At 48.8% G+C, this 21,785-nt stretch overlaps 2 protein-coding genes across 2 annotated transcripts; one reads left to right on the top strand and one right to left on the bottom strand.

Moving 5' to 3' along the window:
* Positions 1,360-19,213, top strand: LOC8081757. Its single transcript, XM_002462983.2, has 2 exons — positions 1,360-1,942; positions 18,881-19,213. Exon 1 carries the CDS (start codon positions 1,648-1,650, stop codon positions 1,870-1,872), a length of 225 nt encoding a protein of 74 aa, XP_002463028.1. The 5' UTR covers positions 1,360-1,647; the 3' UTR covers positions 1,873-1,942; positions 18,881-19,213.
* On the bottom strand, positions 6,974-8,154 carry LOC110432782 (fibroin heavy chain-like). Its single transcript, XM_021453606.1, has 2 exons — positions 7,632-8,154; positions 6,974-7,533 (listed from the first exon to the last, which is right to left on the bottom strand). Exons 1-2 carry the CDS (start codon positions 8,152-8,154, stop codon positions 6,974-6,976), a joined length of 1,083 nt encoding a protein of 360 aa, XP_021309281.1.

Below are 21,785 nucleotides of genomic sequence, written 5' to 3'. Positions count from 1 at the left end.
GGAGCGGTGAACGCTTTTGCTTCGCTTCCAATTGATCAAAAAAGTATTGTTGCTACCGTGAAAATTGAACGGATGTTGGAGACGACAATAGATAGTTTATTTGTTTATAGGTCTCTCCTAATAACTAGCACTGGTTCTATCTACTTTTGCATATTGTGGCTTTACTAGCTGGTGCTTCATCTACTGTATTTGGATCTACAAAATTTTCGAGCTGCACTAGCATATTGTGGATGGCCTTGTTGGTCATGACAGAGATAGTAGGATAAAGCCCCACAACGCAGTATAGGCTGAAATTACCTATCGAGGGGCAGAATATTTGGTCTTCTAGGGTGGTGCTCTACTTTACCATCCAACAGAACACTATCTAAAGCTGTTGAGAAGACTATAAAGGCTCACTTTTTCTACTAGAATTCTAGGTGTAGACTAAAAAAAAGCACACTTAACTCACGTTTCGTTGGGGGGATTAATTAGGCGGCACCTCCGTCACATTTTGTACGAGAACGGGTACGTACCAACTGTAATCGGCATCAGTTAAATCGATCTCCCTGACTCTCGCGTCGCTTGCTTCGCAAGGAAGTCTTTGGCTTTCCCTACTTCCGCGTACTGCATATGGTCCGTGCGACGGTTGTGCGAAATGGAGGCGGGATTAGGATGGCCATTAAATTAAAGGCCTTGACAGTGGAAGATCCCAGCACCCGGCTAGTCCGGCTGCAGCACAGCATATATCCTTCTCGCGAGCGAGCACATCATGCATGTTCCTCCATGTTCACGTAAATTTGGTGTAAATCTCGCGCATATAAATAGTACAAATGTTTCACGTAAAATTGGTGTAAATCTCAATTTCTTCCCGGATAAATTCCAGAAAAAAAATTTGCAAGACCCCTCCTTCAGCGGTGAGAGTCTTGTTCTTCGCTGGAAAACTACTCCACATACGGAGACTGGTCACTGGTGACCACTGACCAGCCTTGTTTACTTGTAAAATGTGAACAACACTTTGATTTGTATTTGACAAATATTGTCTAATTATAGGCTAACTAGATTTAAAAGATTCGTCTCGCAAACTATATATAAATTATGTAATTAGTTATCTTTTTTACTTATATTTAATGTTTTATAAATGTATTGTAAGATTTGATGTGATAGAAAATTAAAATATTTTATAAAATATTTGGAGAAGTAAAGAAGGCCAGTGAAGAAGCGTTGTTGTACTACGCGCCATGGTCGGCCGGCACTCGGCACGGCAGGCCATTAACGCCTCCTTCCCTACCCCACGCCTACCCCTCTACCACCCCCGCCCCACCCCCACCCTCCTGCCCGCCATCAATGCGGTCCATATGCCTCGCCTTAAATCCCCTACCATCCTCCTTCCTTCGCCCCCGCCGCCGCACGTAGAACTGCCGCCTGCTGGCTGCTGCTCGCCGGCCATTGCTGACCTCACTCTCGCCAGCCAGCCTCCATTACCCGTTGCTTGCAAGCCTCGCGCGGTCGCGCCCCGCATTATTGCCACCTGCCGGCTGCCGCTCTATATATACATACAAGCGCGCGCCGCGCACACGCAAGAAGAACAGTGGTTGTTGGATTGGAGAGTGCGCGATCCAGCTAGCGGGCCGAGGGAGCCAGCAGCCAGGAGGAGCGAGCGGGCGAGCGATGGTGTTCTTCTGCTTCCTGGTGGACCAGCGGCGGAAGGTGCGGAGCAGCAAGCCGGCGGCGGGGATCTGCTCGCGCTGCGGCGGGTGCGCTAGCGTGGCGGACATGGAGACCGCCACCAGGGTCTGCTACCTGCTCACCGTGCACCGCCGCACCTGGCGCGCCATCATCTGCACCTTCTGCGGCGCCATGCTCAAGTCCTACCGCCACTACAGGCTCTACTGATCAGTCCCGATCGATCGTGCATCGAGATCGAGCGCTGGTAATTGTGCTATTACCGGTAGATCGAGTCGGTCAGTGTGTAACATCCCAGATTTTCACGAAAACCAAAAATACGAGTTTTTTTTAAAATTTTTTTTCCTGTAATCATGTGAATCATATAGTATTTAGGTCAAACTCGATCCTAACCCGCTAACAAATCGTGGCATACATATAGATTTGTTTGTAGACGGGTCGTCTTAAGTTGGATCTTGTTAGGGTTTTGAGTTTCTTTTAGAGTGCACAAATCCGTAGCAAAGCCTTCCCGAATTTTCGTTGAGCCTATCTCAAAGGCGAAGCGGATCCCTTCTCAACCTTTTCGTTGGAGTACGTCTCAAACTCCTTTTGATCCTTTTGAACTCTCCCTGAAATTCCCTTCTCTCTCTCTTTGATCTTATCTTAAATCTCCGCCAGCAAATCTATCTTGAATTTTGGCAACTCATCTCAATCACTTTTCCTTTTCCTCTCAACCATTTTAGCAAAGGGTAGAAAATCCTCTTTCCATCATTTAGCAAAATAGGAAATCACTCCCTTCTCTTGAGCTCCCCTCCTTGGCCTTTGGCCCAGCCGCACAGGCGCCCACACACGGCCCACCTCGCGCATTTAGCCCAACCATCCCAGCACCCTTCCCCTCCCCGCGGCCCAGCTCCCACGCGCGCCTTGCCCCGGCCCAACCCGCGCGCACGGCCCAGCTCCTCCTCCGGCCCAAGTCGCCAAGCCAGGCCGTGGCCCACGAGGGAGGCAGCGCCACGAGGGAGGCAGCGCCCCTCGAAAGTTCGTAAGCCATGGTGTTTACTTAAAATGAGTTAGAGTCTACACCTTTATTATTAAAGCCGTGCAGGTCGACACGATCGACCCGGGAAGTAACGGCTAGGCGAAGACTCCAGCTTGTACTTAGTAAACAACCATTCTCATTTCTTTAGCCCAGGGATCGGGCATCCACCGAGAGGGCTAAGTCATTATCCTTTCGGTACTCTTTAGTGTAGTTGTTCTTCAGTGTTCTTTGTCTCTTTTCGCAGTCTCTCGAGGTCTAGTGGTTTGATTGTTTCGCCTTGATTGTCGCTTACGAGGTAGTCGCTTCGGGGTTAGCGTTGATCGAGTCGGAACCAGTCGAAGGAAGGACATGCAGATAGGAGAAAGACCTTGGATGAGTACAACTACAAGTGAACTGAGGATCCTGGAAATGTCACTCGACAGGTGCCACGTCCCACCCAACCTCGTAGAATCCTATTAGACATGCAATAATGTAGATGCTAGTGCTTTACTTTTATGCAAATGAACTGAGATAGGTTGCATGGTAGAAATGCTTGTGAGCCATTGCCTTGTTGCAACCTATAACCCTCGCACACCCGCTGTTAGGATAGATGCTTGCATACTACTTGCTACTGCTTCTACTACGCATTATATCTGTGATGTGATGCATTGTGAAGGATTGGATGTGAGTGGATAAGGCACGTGTGCCGATAACTGGTTAAGAAATGGATAATGGATATGGGGAGATCTTGGCGTGTGTCTTGGGTGTGTGGTGAGGGTCGAGTCGACCGAGCAGGATTTACGACGAGTCTTGGGACAAGTCTTGCCGGGGAATGCTACCTGGGCGTTCTCCATGAGAGATACCTGTGGCGGGTACATGTGACAGGGAGAGGTCCCGGAGTGGAGTGTCTTCGTGGGACGAAGCACCGGGATGGGAGGTGCTGTATAGCACGGGGTAGCCGGGTGTCCCGTCGAGAGGGGCATCGGCTGGCCCCTCGTGAAGATGTCCTGTTCGGTTACCCTAAGGACTGAGATGTTCTGAGAACCGGTTCGTAGGAAGCCTTACACGCCACTCGCCTTATTATGGTGCGGGACGGATGTACGACCAGCTAGTGCGGTGCCACTACTACTAGGTTGATAGCGGATAGTGTAGGGAGGTACGGGCATGAGGACCCACACCCTCCTAAGACAGCGTAGTGACCTTTGGGGGCCCGGTACTACGCCTCACAGTCTCAGCATGCCGGTGGTACTCCGGTATGGCCCCAGTCCTGAGTGGTAGGGTGGCATCGTATTTAGTTGGAAGGCAGCCCGGTATCAGCCTAGACGAGCCGGTTCGTCGATGATGGTGATCTTGTGGTTAGTGTAAACCTCTGCAGAGTTTGGTTGATCGATCGATACATATGCCGTCTTCTCGGCTATGGACCTTTCCTATGTTCCGCTTCGCTTGACTAGTGAGAGGAGTCCTTTCTACCTTCCCCTGGGTTTGTGTTGGATCCGGCGTTGGCCGTTGAGGCAAGGCACGAGCGGGAGTCGTACTTGCCGCCTAGAGAGTGAGAGTGTGGTGAGATGCGTGTGATGGGATGGATGGATGGACGTGTGGTTGAGATGGATTAAAACTTGATGAATTATTTTTATTAAAATATTGATGAACTTGCATAGGAAAAACTACAACCATATATAGGCCTCTTGATCTACCCTTTTGCATTCCACTTACCACAAAGCTTACGCAAAAGCATAGGGTGGGAGCCAGTGGCCAGTACAAATCGTACTGAAAATTGTTTAGCAGGTTTTGAACGTGATCTATGACGATAACTACGGAGAATAGAAGGATTAGGTGGTCTCGTTCCTGCGCTCAAGTTTGGTTCAGAGATGAAGGCTGCGCCCGCTGATAAACTACGCCGACTCTGATGATTGTCCGTGAAGGAGGAGCCTTCACCGCTGTCGCGCTACATCGACTCTGATAAAGACTCGCGTGTGTTTCCGCTAGAAAAACAATGTAATAAGCTTGTTAATCAAGAGTTGTAAAGCAAATGTGTTGTAATCTTGTTTCTCACGATGTATGACTACGATAACAGCTGATATATGATAATGCGATGGTTCAATTTTTGAATTATCACATTATAATTCGAATCTGTGGATTTTTCCCTTTGTGGAAAAATCTGGGTCGTTTCAGTTGGTATCAGAGCCATACTTGACCCTAGGACGAGACCTTTAGGACCAAATACTAGTTTAGAAGCCAAACATTCTATCTTTTGTAGAGTTATAGATGCTAACACTTGTTTTCCCCCCTTCGCCTTGAATTCTGCTGCTAACTGACCTCCCTGTTTCATAAAGTTGACCGTTGGAATCTTTTCCCATACCCGCCCACGCTAGATCGATAGTTGTGTGAGACTTTGAAGGTCTGTGAGTCGCCTCAAGTCAACACTATGCATTAGGAGTTGTAATGCTGTTTGAGTGCTTGGATCTTATGTTGTTGCGTTTCTTCTGCTTCTTGATGTCTGAGTGTAAGTCATAGAACTTGTTTTATGCGAGAAAGACTCTGGATCCCGTCCAATCTAGCTGGCTAAACCTAAGACTGTCCCGAAACTAGATAAGTGACCCTGGCTAACAGAGCCGAAAAAGGGTTTAAAGCTGATGCATCATGTCTTGCCCATCTATTTCAAAACTGTTTTTGGCTTCCAACTAAACTTGTCTTCAAAATTGCCCTTTTGTTGAAAAAGTTTCTCTCCTTTTTGGTTGAAAAAGTTTATCTCTTTTACAAAACATCTTGGTTTCAAAAGGAAAAGTGTTTCAAAACTCTCTCAATATTCTTCCCTTTTCACAAATAAAGCAATTTTAACCCCCCTTTCTCAACTCAAACTCTATTTATGAAACGGTTTAAAAACAAGTTATCTTCAAAAGGTGTTACCAATCCTCTTTCTGAAAATCAAAAGTTCTACCTTCAACCAACAAAGTGGTTTTCAAACCAAAGATCTTTGGCTCAGTTTTGTTTTAAATGTCTTTGATTTTATCTCAAGAGCCAAATTCCTTTTAAAATTCAACCTTGCCTTAAAAGAAAAAGGAATTCCCAGTGATTTATTAAACAAAAACCATTGTGAAAAGTTTTTGTTTAGCAACCTTTCAAAAAAAAGAACGAAATGGACTTTCAAGTTTCAAAAATGTTTTGGTTGTGAAGGCTCTAACTTTCAAAATGCGAAATGATTTCTTGTTATTTTCAAAACTAATTTGTTTGACTCTAATAAAAAGGGAGCAATACCTTGTTTTAAAGAAAATAGTAATAATAAAATGAAAGAATTTTAAAATCTTTTGATTTGAAATCTTTTATAATAAAACCTTCAAAATATTTGGTTCTCAAAACTTGTATTGAATTCAACCCTCTGCAAAAGCTCTCTTCATTTTGAAGTCTCAAAAAAAAAAATTGACTTTGTAAAATCGCTTTCACTCCATTTATGAAACCTGTTTTTTCCGAAAAACATTCCTTTCAAAAGCTTTTTGCAAAGAGTGATGCATGAAAAACTGCTGGTGAAAGCCAACAACCCTAGCTATGTTTAAGCCTGCCATGCACTCCTAGAGAGCCAGATGTTCATCAACCTGGTGCGATTCTTGGATACCCATCGCCTTATTGTGAGAATTTGGATACCCAACACCAGCGAGTGAGCCTTGGATACATCCTGAACATGACTCGCCCCCACATGGAAAAGGTTTGTGGAGCCATCTTTCTGATAGCAAAACAACTCAGAAGTAAGAAAAGCTTTGGGAACGACACCCGCGTTTCTTCACCGACCGAGCAACGCCTAAATCTCGGGGACGAGATTCCTGTAAGGAGGGTGGACTGTAACATCCCAGATTTTCACGAAAACCAAAAATACGAGTTTTTTTTAAAATTTTTTTTCCTGTAATCATGTGAATCATATAGTATTTAGGTCAAACTCGATCCTAACCCGCTAACAAATCGTGGCATACATATAGATTTGTTTGTAGACGGGTCGTCTTAAGTTGGATCTTGTTAGGGTTTTGAGTTTCTTTTAGAGTGCACAAATCCGTAGCAAAGCCTTCCCGAATTTTCGTTGAGCCTATCTCAAAGGCGAAGCGGATCCCTTCTCAACCTTTTCGTTGGAGTACGTCTCAAACTCCTTTTGATCCTTTTGAACTCTCCCTGAAATTCCCTTCTCTCTCTCTTTGATCTTATCTTAAATCTCCGCCAGCAAATCTATCTTGAATTTTGGCAACTCATCTCAATCACTTTTCCTTTTCCTCTCAACCATTTTAGCAAAGGGTAGAAAATCCTCTTTCCATCATTTAGCAAAATAGGAAATCACTCCCTTCTCTTGAGCTCCCCTCCTTGGCCTTTGGCCCAGCCGCACAGGCGCCCACACACGGCCCACCTCGCGCATTTAGCCCAACCATCCCAGCACCCTTCCCCTCCCCGCGGCCCAGCTCCCACGCGCGCCTTGCCCCGGCCCAACCCGCGCGCACGGCCCAGCTCCTCCTCCGGCCCAAGTCGCCAAGCCAGGCCGTGGCCCACGAGGGAGGCAGCGCCCCTCCCTGGCCTTTCCCACCGCGCGACCCCCCCTAACCCTAAGCCTGCCACGCGCGCTCGCGCCCAGCTCGCCCAGGCCGCCGCCGCCGCCGCCCAGAGTGGGCAGAACCGCCCCCCCGCGCCCACGCCTGCCCCCTCCACCTCGGCGTTCGTGCCGATGCGCGCCGCGTGTCCCGCTGTGGACACGGACGCCGAGGATGAACGCCTCCACTCTGAAGCCCTAGCCTCGACGCCTATAAAGAGCCCAGCCGCCGCCACGCCCTCGAGCTCTTCCCTAGTGGCGCCGCCGCAGTCCTCTGTTCCCTCCACCCAGCGCCGCCGCCCTCCGCCTTGTCCTCCATGACCGGCGCCGCGACAACGCCTTCACGTCAAGCCTGGACGCCACCGAGGCCCCGGCGTCCTCCGCGACCGCGGCGTCGTGCGGACTCGCGACCGCGGACGGCCACGCGGATGCCACGGCCGCACCGGGACGCAGGCGCTTGAGTTGTCCGCGACGAGCACCCACTGCGCCACCGAGAGCCCGAGACGACGGCGCCCTTGCTTCGACGGCTGACATGACGCCCAGAAGCCACCTTCGCCGAGCCGTGGCCAGCCGCGACGCTGCCCTCGCCGCGTCGAGCTTCGACCACGGCTGGCCACGCGGGCGCCACAGCACTGCCGAGCCGCCTCGGTGCCCCGCGACGCCAGCTCCGGCCACGGCCGACCTGAAGCCCGTGGCGTCCACGTCCGCGCTCAGGAGCCGCGACCACCGAGCGCGACGTCGGGCCCCGACGCGTCCCCGTCCTCGCCACGGTCACCGCGTCAAGCTCTTGTCCCTGTCTTCGCCAAGCCAAACCCCGGTGAGCTCGCCAAGACCAAAGTTTTCCCCTTCCTGCGTTCACCATGCTGAGATCGGCCTTCGTGCCGTGTTCTACACCTTGCAGGGAGGATGTGCCCTTGGGGCACCATTGCCGCATGGCTGGACCACACTGCTGCCCTCGGCTAACCCCTGGACTCGCTGCAGCAAGCCGCAACCGCTTCCAACCAGCCGCAGCAAGCCACAGCTGGTCAGCGGCAGATCATAGCCGGATCAGAGTGGCAGCAGCAGGTCTCCGCCACCTTCCTCATGTTCGTCAAGGTCGAAAACCCCCCCTAAACCCTAGTCGACGTTGGAACTCCATATTAATTCATATCTATTCATACATCATTTTGTTATCTATCGTATGTCCTTATCATGAATTATCTATACTTGTAGCACGACCTATCTTCGCCTATATCATTGCCTGTGCCGTGCCTTCATGCCGGTCTAATTATTTATCTATCTATCTCTCGTGCTATGGAAATGTGCTACTCCGAGTTGTCATCGTGTCCCTTGTGTTGTCTTTGATCGAGTCGTGATTCTTTATGTGTTTGTCGTTGCCTGAGGACCGAGCCTTCGAGCCGGTTAGGGAAATGGTAGTGTGTTCGATCATTTCGATCGTGGGTTCGTCCCGCCGTGATCGCGATGCCGAGCGTAACTCATTCCCTGTGTTTAGTTGACTTCGTTGCGCTACGGTCGTTAGCTCCTATTTCCGTCCCTCGGACATGGTCATCGTGGACTCGATGTCGTTATCGACGCGGATCTTAACCGCACCATTCGAGACCTTCATGATCTTGTCTAGTGGGATACGAATTAGGGGGCAACCTTTGTGGGACAGTCGGAAGCCAACTCGTTAGGTGAAGCTCATGGACGCGAGTTTGCCTCGCCATGACCATCGGGCTTTAACTATTTTTCTCGCACGATTATCTTATCTGTCTCGTATGCTTATGCCACCTAGACCCGGGCATTTCCCTAGTTCCCGCGATGACAACCGCATCGTCTGGAACTATAGGAATGACCTTGTGCCGATTCAGAAGCACCTAGGTCGTAAAGTGTTATAAGTTGGAATAGATCGTGGGGTCGTATTCCTTTTACCCAACTGTCGTTGTCCCATGATGAGTTGGTCGAAAGAGTATGAACTCCATTCTTCTTCTCTTGATATTAATCCCCATCGATCCAGTAAGATGTGGATTGAGCCCCTTTTATTTGTTTGATGTTTTGTTTCCAATCCCGTGACTCCCGTCGTTGTTATGGCGAGCGGATCAATGGAAAGTAAAACCCGTGTCCTTTCTTGCCTTTTGGGTTCTTCGTGCTTAAACTCTTGTATGCTTGTACCTATTCGACCGTAGCATTTCTTTGGTTCTCGCGGTGACAACCGCACTGCTATGGACCCGAGGAATGTCTTAGTGCATTCAGTGTACCTAGGTCGTGGTACCCTATAAGTAGCTTGAGCACTCTTTTTTTCTTTGTGCGTCACTCTTTCTAATTCCTCGTCTCTTACCGTGGCGAGTGGACTGGAAGGAGTAGACCACTCCCCTTTTCTTCTCTCTTTGTTTCACCCTCTCTTGACTCTCGCCAATCATAATGGCGTACGGGTTGAGAGAGAACAGAGTTCTTGTGCTTACAACCGTTTGGTTCTCGTCAATCTCTATGACGCTTGGATCGAAAGTTCGTAAGCCATGGTGTTTACTTAAAATGAGTTAGAGTCTACACCTTTATTATTAAAGCCGTGCAGGTCGACACGATCGACCCGGGAAGTAACGGCTAGGCGAAGACTCCAGCTTGTACTTAGTAAACAACCATTCTCATTTCTTTAGCCCAGGGATCGGGCATCCACCGAGAGGGCTAAGTCATTATCCTTTCGGTACTCTTTAGTGTAGTTGTTCTTCAGTGTTCTTTGTCTCTTTTCGCAGTCTCTCGAGGTCTAGTGGTTTGATTGTTTCGCCTTGATTGTCGCTTACGAGGTAGTCGCTTCGGGGTTAGCGTTGATCGAGTCGGAACCAGTCGAAGGAAGGACATGCAGATAGGAGAAAGACCTTGGATGAGTACAACTACAAGTGAACTGAGGATCCTGGAAATGTCACTCGACAGGTGCCACGTCCCACCCAACCTCGTAGAATCCTATTAGACATGCAATAATGTAGATGCTAGTGCTTTACTTTTATGCAAATGAACTGAGATAGGTTGCATGGTAGAAATGCTTGTGAGCCATTGCCTTGTTGCAACCTATAACCCTCGCACACCCGCTGTTAGGATAGATGCTTGCATACTACTTGCTACTGCTTCTACTACGCATTATATCTGTGATGTGATGCATTGTGAAGGATTGGATGTGAGTGGATAAGGCACGTGTGCCGATAACTGGTTAAGAAATGGATAATGGATATGGGGAGATCTTGGCGTGTGTCTTGGGTGTGTGGTGAGGGTCGAGTCGACCGAGCAGGATTTACGACGAGTCTTGGGACAAGTCTTGCCGGGGAATGCTACCTGGGCGTTCTCCATGAGAGATACCTGTGGCGGGTACATGTGACAGGGAGAGGTCCCGGAGTGGAGTGTCTTCGTGGGACGAAGCACCGGGATGGGAGGTGCTGTATAGCACGGGGTAGCCGGGTGTCCCGTCGAGAGGGGCATCGGCTGGCCCCTCGTGAAGATGTCCTGTTCGGTTACCCTAAGGACTGAGATGTTCTGAGAACCGGTTCGTAGGAAGCCTTACACGCCACTCGCCTTATTATGGTGCGGGACGGATGTACGACCAGCTAGTGCGGTGCCACTACTACTAGGTTGATAGCGGATAGTGTAGGGAGGTACGGGCATGAGGACCCACACCCTCCTAAGACAGCGTAGTGACCTTTGGGGGCCCGGTACTACGCCTCACAGTCTCAGCATGCCGGTGGTACTCCGGTATGGCCCCAGTCCTGAGTGGTAGGGTGGCATCGTATTTAGTTGGAAGGCAGCCCGGTATCAGCCTAGACGAGCCGGTTCGTCGATGATGGTGATCTTGTGGTTAGTGTAAACCTCTGCAGAGTTTGGTTGATCGATCGATACATATGCCGTCTTCTCGGCTATGGACCTTTCCTATGTTCCGCTTCGCTTGACTAGTGAGAGGAGTCCTTTCTACCTTCCCCTGGGTTTGTGTTGGATCCGGCGTTGGCCGTTGAGGCAAGGCACGAGCGGGAGTCGTACTTGCCGCCTAGAGAGTGAGAGTGTGGTGAGATGCGTGTGATGGGATGGATGGATGGACGTGTGGTTGAGATGGATTAAAACTTGATGAATTATTTTTATTAAAATATTGATGAACTTGCATAGGAAAAACTACAACCATATATAGGCCTCTTGATCTACCCTTTTGCATTCCACTTACCACAAAGCTTACGCAAAAGCATAGGGTGGGAGCCAGTGGCCAGTACAAATCGTACTGAAAATTGTTTAGCAGGTTTTGAACGTGATCTATGACGATAACTACGGAGAATAGAAGGATTAGGTGGTCTCGTTCCTGCGCTCAAGTTTGGTTCAGAGATGAAGGCTGCGCCCGCTGATAAACTACGCCGACTCTGATGATTGTCCGTGAAGGAGGAGCCTTCACCGCTGTCGCGCTACATCGACTCTGATAAAGACTCGCGTGTGTTTCCGCTAGAAAAACAATGTAATAAGCTTGTTAATCAAGAGTTGTAAAGCAAATGTGTTGTAATCTTGTTTCTCACGATGTATGACTACGATAACAGCTGATATATGATAATGCGATGGTTCAATTTTTGAATTATCACATTATAATTCGAATCTGTGGATTTTTCCCTTTGTGGAAAAATCTGGGTCGTTTCAGTTGGTATCAGAGCCATACTTGACCCTAGGACGAGACCTTTAGGACCAAATACTAGTTTAGAAGCCAAACATTCTATCTTTTGTAGAGTTATAGATGCTAACACTTGTTTTCCCCCCTTCGCCTTGAATTCTGCTGCTAACTGACCTCCCTGTTTCATAAAGTTGACCGTTGGAATCTTTTCCCATACCCGCCCACGCTAGATCGATAGTTGTGTGAGACTTTGAAGGTCTGTGAGTCGCCTCAAGTCAACACTATGCATTAGGAGTTGTAATGCTGTTTGAGTGCTTGGATCTTATGTTGTTGCGTTTCTTCTGCTTCTTGATGTCTGAGTGTAAGTCATAGAACTTGTTTTATGCGAGAAAGACTCTGGATCCCGTCCAATCTAGCTGGCTAAACCTAAGACTGTCCCGAAACTAGATAAGTGACCCTGGCTAACAGAGCCGAAAAAGGGTTTAAAGCTGATGCATCATGTCTTGCCCATCTATTTCAAAACTGTTTTTGGCTTCCAACTAAACTTGTCTTCAAAATTGCCCTTTTGTTGAAAAAGTTTCTCTCCTTTTTGGTTGAAAAAGTTTATCTCTTTTACAAAACATCTTGGTTTCAAAAGGAAAAGTGTTTCAAAACTCTCTCAATATTCTTCCCTTTTCACAAATAAAGCAATTTTAACCCCCCTTTCTCAACTCAAACTCTATTTATGAAACGGTTTAAAAACAAGTTATCTTCAAAAGGTGTTACCAATCCTCTTTCTGAAAATCAAAAGTTCTACCTTCAACCAACAAAGTGGTTTTCAAACCAAAGATCTTTGGCTCAGTTTTGTTTTAAATGTCTTTGATTTTATCTCAAGAGCCAAATTCCTTTTAAAATTCAACCTTGCCTTAAAAGAAAAAGGAATTCCCAGTGATTTATTAAACAAAAACCATTGTGAAAAGTTTTTGTTTAGCAACCTTTCAAAAAAAAGAACGAAATGGACTTTCAAGTTTCAAAAATGTTTTGGTTGTGAAGGCTCTAACTTTCAAAATGCGAAATGATTTCTTGTTATTTTCAAAACTAATTTGTTTGACTCTAATAAAAAGGGAGCAATACCTTGTTTTAAAGAAAATAGTAATAATAAAATGAAAGAATTTTAAAATCTTTTGATTTGAAATCTTTTATAATAAAACCTTCAAAATATTTGGTTCTCAAAACTTGTATTGAATTCAACCCTCTGCAAAAGCTCTCTTCATTTTGAAGTCTCAAAAAAAAAAATTGACTTTGTAAAATCGCTTTCACTCCATTTATGAAACCTGTTTTTTCCGAAAAACATTCCTTTCAAAAGCTTTTTGCAAAGAGTGATGCATGAAAAACTGCTGGTGAAAGCCAACAACCCTAGCTATGTTTAAGCCTGCCATGCACTCCTAGAGAGCCAGATGTTCATCAACCTGGTGCGATTCTTGGATACCCATCGCCTTATTGTGAGAATTTGGATACCCAACACCAGCGAGTGAGCCTTGGATACATCCTGAACATGACTCGCCCCCACATGGAAAAGGTTTGTGGAGCCATCTTTCTGATAGCAAAACAACTCAGAAGTAAGAAAAGCTTTGGGAACGACACCCGCGTTTCTTCACCGACCGAGCAACGCCTAAATCTCGGGGACGAGATTCCTGTAAGGAGGGTGGACTGTAACATCCCAGATTTTCACGAAAACCAAAAATACGAGTTTTTTTTAAAATTTTTTTTCCTGTAATCATGTGAATCATATAGTATTTAGGTCAAACTCGATCCTAACCCGCTAACAAATCGTGGCATACATATAGATTTGTTTGTAGACGGGTCGTCTTAAGTTGGATCTTGTTAGGGTTTTGAGTTTCTTTTAGAGTGCACAAATCCGTAGCAAAGCCTTCCCGAATTTTCGTTGAGCCTATCTCAAAGGCGAAGCGGATCCCTTCTCAACCTTTTCGTTGGAGTACGTCTCAAACTCCTTTTGATCCTTTTGAACTCTCCCTGAAATTCCCTTCTCTCTCTCTTTGATCTTATCTTAAATCTCCGCCAGCAAATCTATCTTGAATTTTGGCAACTCATCTCAATCACTTTTCCTTTTCCTCTCAACCATTTTAGCAAAGGGTAGAAAATCCTCTTTCCATCATTTAGCAAAATAGGAAATCACTCCCTTCTCTTGAGCTCCCCTCCTTGGCCTTTGGCCCAGCCGCACAGGCGCCCACACACGGCCCACCTCGCGCATTTAGCCCAACCATCCCAGCACCCTTCCCCTCCCCGCGGCCCAGCTCCCACGCGCGCCTTGCCCCGGCCCAACCCGCGCGCACGGCCCAGCTCCTCCTCCGGCCCAAGTCGCCAAGCCAGGCCGTGGCCCACGAGGGAGGCAGCGCCCCTCCCTGGCCTTTCCCACCGCGCGACCCCCCCTAACCCTAAGCCTGCCACGCGCGCTCGCGCCCAGCTCGCCCAGGCCGCCGCCGCCGCCGCCCAGAGTGGGCAGAACCGCCCCCCCGCGCCCACGCCTGCCCCCTCCACCTCGGCGTTCGTGCCGATGCGCGCCGCGTGTCCCGCTGTGGACACGGACGCCGAGGATGAACGCCTCCACTCTGAAGCCCTAGCCTCGACGCCTATAAAGAGCCCAGCCGCCGCCACGCCCTCGAGCTCTTCCCTAGTGGCGCCGCCGCAGTCCTCTGTTCCCTCCACCCAGCGCCGCCGCCCTCCGCCTTGTCCTCCATGACCGGCGCCGCGACAACGCCTTCACGTCAAGCCTGGACGCCACCGAGGCCCCGGCGTCCTCCGCGACCGCGGCGTCGTGCGGACTCGCGACCGCGGACGGCCACGCGGATGCCACGGCCGCACCGGGACGCAGGCGCTTGAGTTGTCCGCGACGAGCACCCACTGCGCCACCGAGAGCCCGAGACGACGGCGCCCTTGCTTCGACGGCTGACATGACGCCCAGAAGCCACCTTCGCCGAGCCGTGGCCAGCCGCGACGCTGCCCTCGCCGCGTCGAGCTTCGACCACGGCTGGCCACGCGGGCGCCACAGCACTGCCGAGCCGCCTCGGTGCCCCGCGACGCCAGCTCCGGCCACGGCCGACCTGAAGCCCGTGGCGTCCACGTCCGCGCTCAGGAGCCGCGACCACCGAGCGCGACGTCGGGCCCCGACGCGTCCCCGTCCTCGCCACGGTCACCGCGTCAAGCTCTTGTCCCTGTCTTCGCCAAGCCAAACCCCGGTGAGCTCGCCAAGACCAAAGTTTTCCCCTTCCTGCGTTCACCATGCTGAGATCGGCCTTCGTGCCGTGTTCTACACCTTGCAGGGAGGATGTGCCCTTGGGGCACCATTGCCGCATGGCTGGACCACACTGCTGCCCTCGGCTAACCCCTGGACTCGCTGCAGCAAGCCGCAACCGCTTCCAACCAGCCGCAGCAAGCCACAGCTGGTCAGCGGCAGATCATAGCCGGATCAGAGTGGCAGCAGCAGGTCTCCGCCACCTTCCTCATGTTCGTCAAGGTCGAAAACCCCCCCTAAACCCTAGTCGACGTTGGAACTCCATATTAATTCATATCTATTCATACATCATTTTGTTATCTATCGTATGTCCTTATCATGAATTATCTATACTTGTAGCACGACCTATCTTCGCCTATATCATTGCCTGTGCCGTGCCTTCATGCCGGTCTAATTATTTATCTATCTATCTCTCGTGCTATGGAAATGTGCTACTCCGAGTTGTCATCGTGTCCCTTGTGTTGTCTTTGATCGAGTCGTGATTCTTTATGTGTTTGTCGTTGCCTGAGGACCGAGCCTTCGAGCCGGTTAGGGAAATGGTAGTGTGTTCGATCATTTCGATCGTGGGTTCGTCCCGCCGTGATCGCGATGCCGAGCGTAACTCATTCCCTGTGTTTAGTTGACTTCGTTGCGCTACGGTCGTTAGCTCCTATTTCCGTCCCTCGGACGTGGTCATCGTGGACTCGATGTCGTTATCGACGCGGATCTTAACCGCACCATTCGAGACCTTCATGATCTTGTCTAGTGGGATACGAATTAGGGGGCAACCTTTGTGGGACAGTCGGAAGCCAACTCGTTAGGTGAAGCTCATGGACGCGAGTTTGCCTCGCCATGACCATCGGGCTTTAACTATTTTTCTCGCACGATTATCTTATCTGTCTCGTATGCTTATGCCACCTAGACCCGGGCATTTCCCTAGTTCCCGCGATGACAACCGCATCGTCTGGAACTATAGGAATGACCTTGTGCCGATTCAGAAGCACCTAGGTCGTAAAGTGTTATAAGTTGGAATAGATCGTGGGGTCGTATTCCTTTTACCCAACTGTCGTTGTCCCATGATGAGTTGGTCGAAAGAGTATGAACTCCATTCTTCTTCTCTTGATATTAATCCCCATCGATCCAGTAAGATGTGGATTGAGCCCCTTTTATTTGTTTGATGTTTTGTTTCCAATCCCGTGACTCCCGTCGTTGTTATGGCGAGCGGATCAATGGAAAGTAAAACCCGTGTCCTTTCTTGCCTTTTGGGTTCTTCGTGCTTAAACTCTTGTATGCTTGTACCTATTCGACCGTAGCATTTCTTTGGTTCTCGCGGTGACAACCGCACTGCTATGGACCCGAGGAATGTCTTAGTGCATTCAGTGTACCTAGGTCGTGGTACCCTATAAGTAGCTTGAGCACTCTTTTTTTCTTTGTGCGTCACTCTTTCTAATTCCTCGTCTCTTACCGTGGCGAGTGGACTGGAAGGAGTAGACCACTCCCCTTTTCTTCTCTCTTTGTTTCACCCTCTCTTGACTCTCGCCAATCATAATGGCGTACGGGTTGAGAGAGAACAGAGTTCTTGTGCTTACAACCGTTTGGTTCTCGTCAATCTCTATGACGCTTGGATCGAAAGTTCGTAAGCCATGGTGTTTACTTAAAATGAGTTAGAGTCTACACCTTTATTATTAAAGCCGTGCAGGTCGACACGATCGACCCGGGAAGTAACGGCTAGGCGAAGACTCCAGCTTGTACTTAGTAAACAACCATTCTCATTTCTTTAGCCCAGGGATCGGGCATCCACCGAGAGGGCTAAGTCATTATCCTTTCGGTACTCTTTAGTGTAGTTGTTCTTCAGTGTTCTTTGTCTCTTTTCGCAGTCTCTCGAGGTCTAGTGGTTTGATTGTTTCGCCTTGATTGTCGCTTACGAGGTAGTCGCTTCGGGGTTAGCGTTGATCGAGTCGGAACCAGTCGAAGGAAGGACATGCAGATAGGAGAAAGACCTTGGATGAGTACAACTACAAGTGAACTGAGGATCCTGGAAATGTCACTCGACAGGTGCCACGTCCCACCCAACCTCGTAGAATCCTATTAGACATGCAATAATGTAGATGCTAGTGCTTTACTTTTATGCAAATGAACTGAGATAGGTTGCATGGTAGAAATGCTTGTGAGCCATTGCCTTGTTGCAACCTATAACCCTCGCACACCCGCTGTTAGGATAGATGCTTGCATACTACTTGCTACTGCTTCTACTACGCATTATATCTGTGATGTGATGCATTGTGAAGGATTGGATGTGAGTGGATAAGGCACGTGTGCCGATAACTGGTTAAGAAATGGATAATGGATATGGGGAGATCTTGGCGTGTGTCTTGGGTGTGTGGTGAGGGTCGAGTCGACCGAGCAGGATTTACGACGAGTCTTGGGACAAGTCTTGCCGGGGAATGCTACCTGGGCGTTCTCCATGAGAGATACCTGTGGCGGGTACATGTGACAGGGAGAGGTCCCGGAGTGGAGTGTCTTCGTGGGACGAAGCACCGGGATGGGAGGTGCTGTATAGCACGGGGTAGCCGGGTGTCCCGTCGAGAGGGGCATCGGCTGGCCCCTCGTGAAGATGTCCTGTTCGGTTACCCTAAGGACTGAGATGTTCTGAGAACCGGTTCGTAGGAAGCCTTACACGCCACTCGCCTTATTATGGTGCGGGACGGATGTACGACCAGCTAGTGCGGTGCCACTACTACTAGGTTGATAGCGGATAGTGTAGGGAGGTACGGGCATGAGGACCCACACCCTCCTAAGACAGCGTAGTGACCTTTGGGGGCCCGGTACTACGCCTCACAGTCTCAGCATGCCGGTGGTACTCCGGTATGGCCCCAGTCCTGAGTGGTAGGGTGGCATCGTATTTAGTTGGAAGGCAGCCCGGTATCAGCCTAGACGAGCCGGTTCGTCGATGATGGTGATCTTGTGGTTAGTGTAAACCTCTGCAGAGTTTGGTTGATCGATCGATACATATGCCGTCTTCTCGGCTATGGACCTTTCCTATGTTCCGCTTCGCTTGACTAGTGAGAGGAGTCCTTTCTACCTTCCCCTGGGTTTGTGTTGGATCCGGCGTTGGCCGTTGAGGCAAGGCACGAGCGGGAGTCGTACTTGCCGCCTAGAGAGTGAGAGTGTGGTGAGATGCGTGTGATGGGATGGATGGATGGACGTGTGGTTGAGATGGATTAAAACTTGATGAATTATTTTTATTAAAATATTGATGAACTTGCATAGGAAAAACTACAACCATATATAGGCCTCTTGATCTACCCTTTTGCATTCCACTTACCACAAAGCTTACGCAAAAGCATAGGGTGGGAGCCAGTGGCCAGTACAAATCGTACTGAAAATTGTTTAGCAGGTTTTGAACGTGATCTATGACGATAACTACGGAGAATAGAAGGATTAGGTGGTCTCGTTCCTGCGCTCAAGTTTGGTTCAGAGATGAAGGCTGCGCCCGCTGATAAACTACGCCGACTCTGATGATTGTCCGTGAAGGAGGAGCCTTCACCGCTGTCGCGCTACATCGACTCTGATAAAGACTCGCGTGTGTTTCCGCTAGAAAAACAATGTAATAAGCTTGTTAATCAAGAGTTGTAAAGCAAATGTGTTGTAATCTTGTTTCTCACGATGTATGACTACGATAACAGCTGATATATGATAATGCGATGGTTCAATTTTTGAATTATCACATTATAATTCGAATCTGTGGATTTTTCCCTTTGTGGAAAAATCTGGGTCGTTTCACAGTGGATGACGCGCCTGCTTTGCGAGGTGTAGTGATGAGCTTGAGTGATCTGTTCTTCTTTGACTGGGTGATCTTGCTCGCGACTATTAGTTCTTTTTCCTGCTTCATTGTGCTGGGGTTTGCAGAGTATTGTAATGGCAGCTTGCCGGTTCATGCGTGTAAATATGGGGATGGGAGTCATGCATGGACATGAAGTGAATTAATTCTGTGTCATCCATCTGATCTGACCACTAGTGATCCTCCTCCTCGTCGTCGTGGAGCATAGAATGATTCTTCTTCGGAAATAATCTTGCACACGAATCGCATTTCGGCTCTTGTTGTGTATTCATATACTCCACTTGATCAGCGTTCAGCGATCACACATTTCTCCGCTTGGTCAGAGTTCAGATCGCCTTTCTCCGCTTGGTCAGCGTTCAGCGATCACACATTTCTGGTCTCTCACGAACAAGGCGCATGAAGCCATGAACGTACCTGTACCTGAATGAACAGCCTTTGCAGATATACGGAGTACTTCAACGAAATGCCATTTTTTTCCAATAAATAATCAAGTACACGGTTCTGAAAGTTTCAGACCTTTTATTTATTTTACTGAATCTGATCTCCTGAAAGTTTCAGACTTTCATCAGCAAAGGCAAGGGTTTTGCTAACTCCGTCCCCGACCGCCCAATTGATCAGCAATAACTACCCCATGCGAGATCATTTAAATTGACGCGGGCCTCCGCTACCAAACAACTCTTGTTTAATTCCATCGTCGGCCCTCCAACAGGACTACTCATCCGCTGCTGCTGCTGCTGCTGCTGCTGCTGCTGCACAGCTGTCACCTGGTGGTGTCGTCATTCCTAAGCACCCTGGCACGCAGTGAACACAGCCAGCCCAGCCGGCCGGACGGCCGGGTACCGCCAGCCGCGCCGCGCGAGGTGGTGGTGCCCGGCCCCCGCTGGCCGCTGCCGTGGGCGGGCGGACGAATCAGGCGGCACGGCGGCAGGCCGAAGCGCGACGGCGGACAGTTGGGAGCTGGGGCTCCGAAGTCCGAACAACCGGCTGTCTGGTCGGTTTTGACTTGGCGGCACACAGAAACGGCTGCCGAACGCCAACTTGGACTTGTGGTCAGTTAGTTGGTGGCGCGCGTGTCAGAGGCAGACCCATCCATGCGGTTGGCAGGCCAAGGCGCTCGATCCGTTGCATTGCGTATTTGCACGGTGGAGTCATCCCTGCCGGCGTGGGCATGACCGGTCGGCAGCGGCAAGAAAGGTCGGTGAAGGCATCGGCGCTGGCTTGCCAAGCTCGAGCGCGGGCATGAAGTGGATGGGTCACCGGGACGTGAGATGGACGAGCCGTTGATGGGCACACCTGGCAGTTCGTCAGCAGCCGGCTGGAGAGCTTCATGGGTCGGCAACTCAACATCGCCAGAGAAAAGGTTGCGGAATATGGAAGATTTTGCGGGGCAAACCATGTGTGCCAGAATGCGTAGACTGGTTGACTGGTGAGCAGTAACGGACAGACTGTTTTCAAATGATGCATCATGCATGGCATGGGTGCGCCATACTGATGCTTTTCTTTTCAGAGGTTGCCACACCGATTTGTAACGACGCTGGCATGTTTGGTTTCCTTGCTAAAGTAGCTAAATTTTAGTCACTTTAGTAGATAAAGTTCTAAATATATTGGCTAAAAAGAACTAAAATAGTTTAGTTACATTAGTCATCTAAGAGTAGCTAAAATAATTTAGTTACATTAGCAAGAGGAACCAAACAGACCCATAGAAAAGAGATGGATGTTATATAAAGAATGTACATTGTTCAGAAGCAAATGAATATTTATATCCAGAGAGTTACACAATATGTTCTTTTGTTACACTAAATTGTACCGGTGAAGAGCCTACAAGTCTACATCAAGGCCTTGTTTAGTTCCTAAAAGATTTGTAAAATTTTTCAGATTCCCGGCACATCAAATCTTTAGACGCGTGCATGAAGTATTAAATATAGACGAAAATAAAAACTAATTTCACAGTTTGGTCGGAATTGACGAGACGAATCTTTTGAGTCTAGTTAGTATATGATTGGATAATATTTGTCAAATACAAACGAAAGTGGTACTATTCCTATTTTGCAAAAAAATTTGGAACTAAACAAGGCCCAAATTTCTAGCAATCAACAAAATATGTACACAAAGCACACGACATCTCCTGTTAAGAAGACATTGTCACTTTTTTTTTTAAACATGCGTGGCATGTATTTCATCAAGCATTGTCGTCTTCTATAAAAAGAATTGACCATGAGAAGGAAGATAAAAAAAAACACCCCCAACAAAATCCTCACTCGCGATCAGGAGCTGCCAAGGAGATATTCCATCGTCTTCTGGAGCAGACTGAACCAAAAAGAATTACCGTGCTCCATCTCGTACCACAGTAATCACTTTTTTTTAAGGGAACATAACGGCAGGAGATCTGCCGATCTTGTATTGACAGAGAAGAGTTACAAAACTTAGCAATAAAGCCAAGAAGGAAAAAAAAAATCCAGATGTGAGGTAGCGCGCCCTGGATGGGGAAGACCGACCAAGCCCGATTGGGTTCAGTCTTCTGAAACCACAAACATCTCATCCCAAATGCCCAGCGGAGATGTGAAATACCAAGTCCTCCAAGCTCACGGGGACGAGAAGCTTTGATCCATTCCACAAGACCACAAGGCAGTGAGCCCCTTTTCATCTTTCCTTCCTCTCTGAAGGAAACCTCGCCATGTCTGATAGGCGGAAGACCCACGGCCAAATATAGATTAAATAGAGGTGAGCACAGATTGCACTAGAGTCAACCGACCCGTCCCAGCTAGTTAGGAGATCAGCCTTCCATTTCAAGATAATCCATCAAGATGTGTATCCAGCATACCTCGAGAAATATAGAAGGGTCGATGG

This window comes from Sorghum bicolor, chromosome 2 (assembly GCF_000003195.3).
Source record: "Sorghum bicolor cultivar BTx623 chromosome 2, Sorghum_bicolor_NCBIv3, whole genome shotgun sequence".
NCBI lineage: Eukaryota > Viridiplantae > Streptophyta > Magnoliopsida > Poales > Poaceae > Sorghum > Sorghum bicolor.
The sequence above is the reverse complement of the archived record's forward strand: the minus strand, read 5'-3'. Positions and strand labels throughout refer to the sequence as shown.

Excerpts from the sequence above, each read along its gene's own strand:
- LOC110432782 (XM_021453606.1), bottom strand. The coding sequence starts at position 8,154 with ATGCGGCAATGGTGCCCCAAGGGCACATCCTCCCTGCAAGGTGTAGAA. Across the intron at positions 7,534-7,631 it reads CATCCGCGTGGCCGTCCGCG|GACAAGGCGGAGGGCGGCGG; the intron begins GTCGCGAGTCCG and ends CCGGTCATGGAG.
- LOC8081757 (XM_002462983.2), top strand. The coding sequence starts at position 1,648 with ATGGTGTTCTTCTGCTTCCTGGTGGACCAGCGGCGGAAGGTGCGGAGC.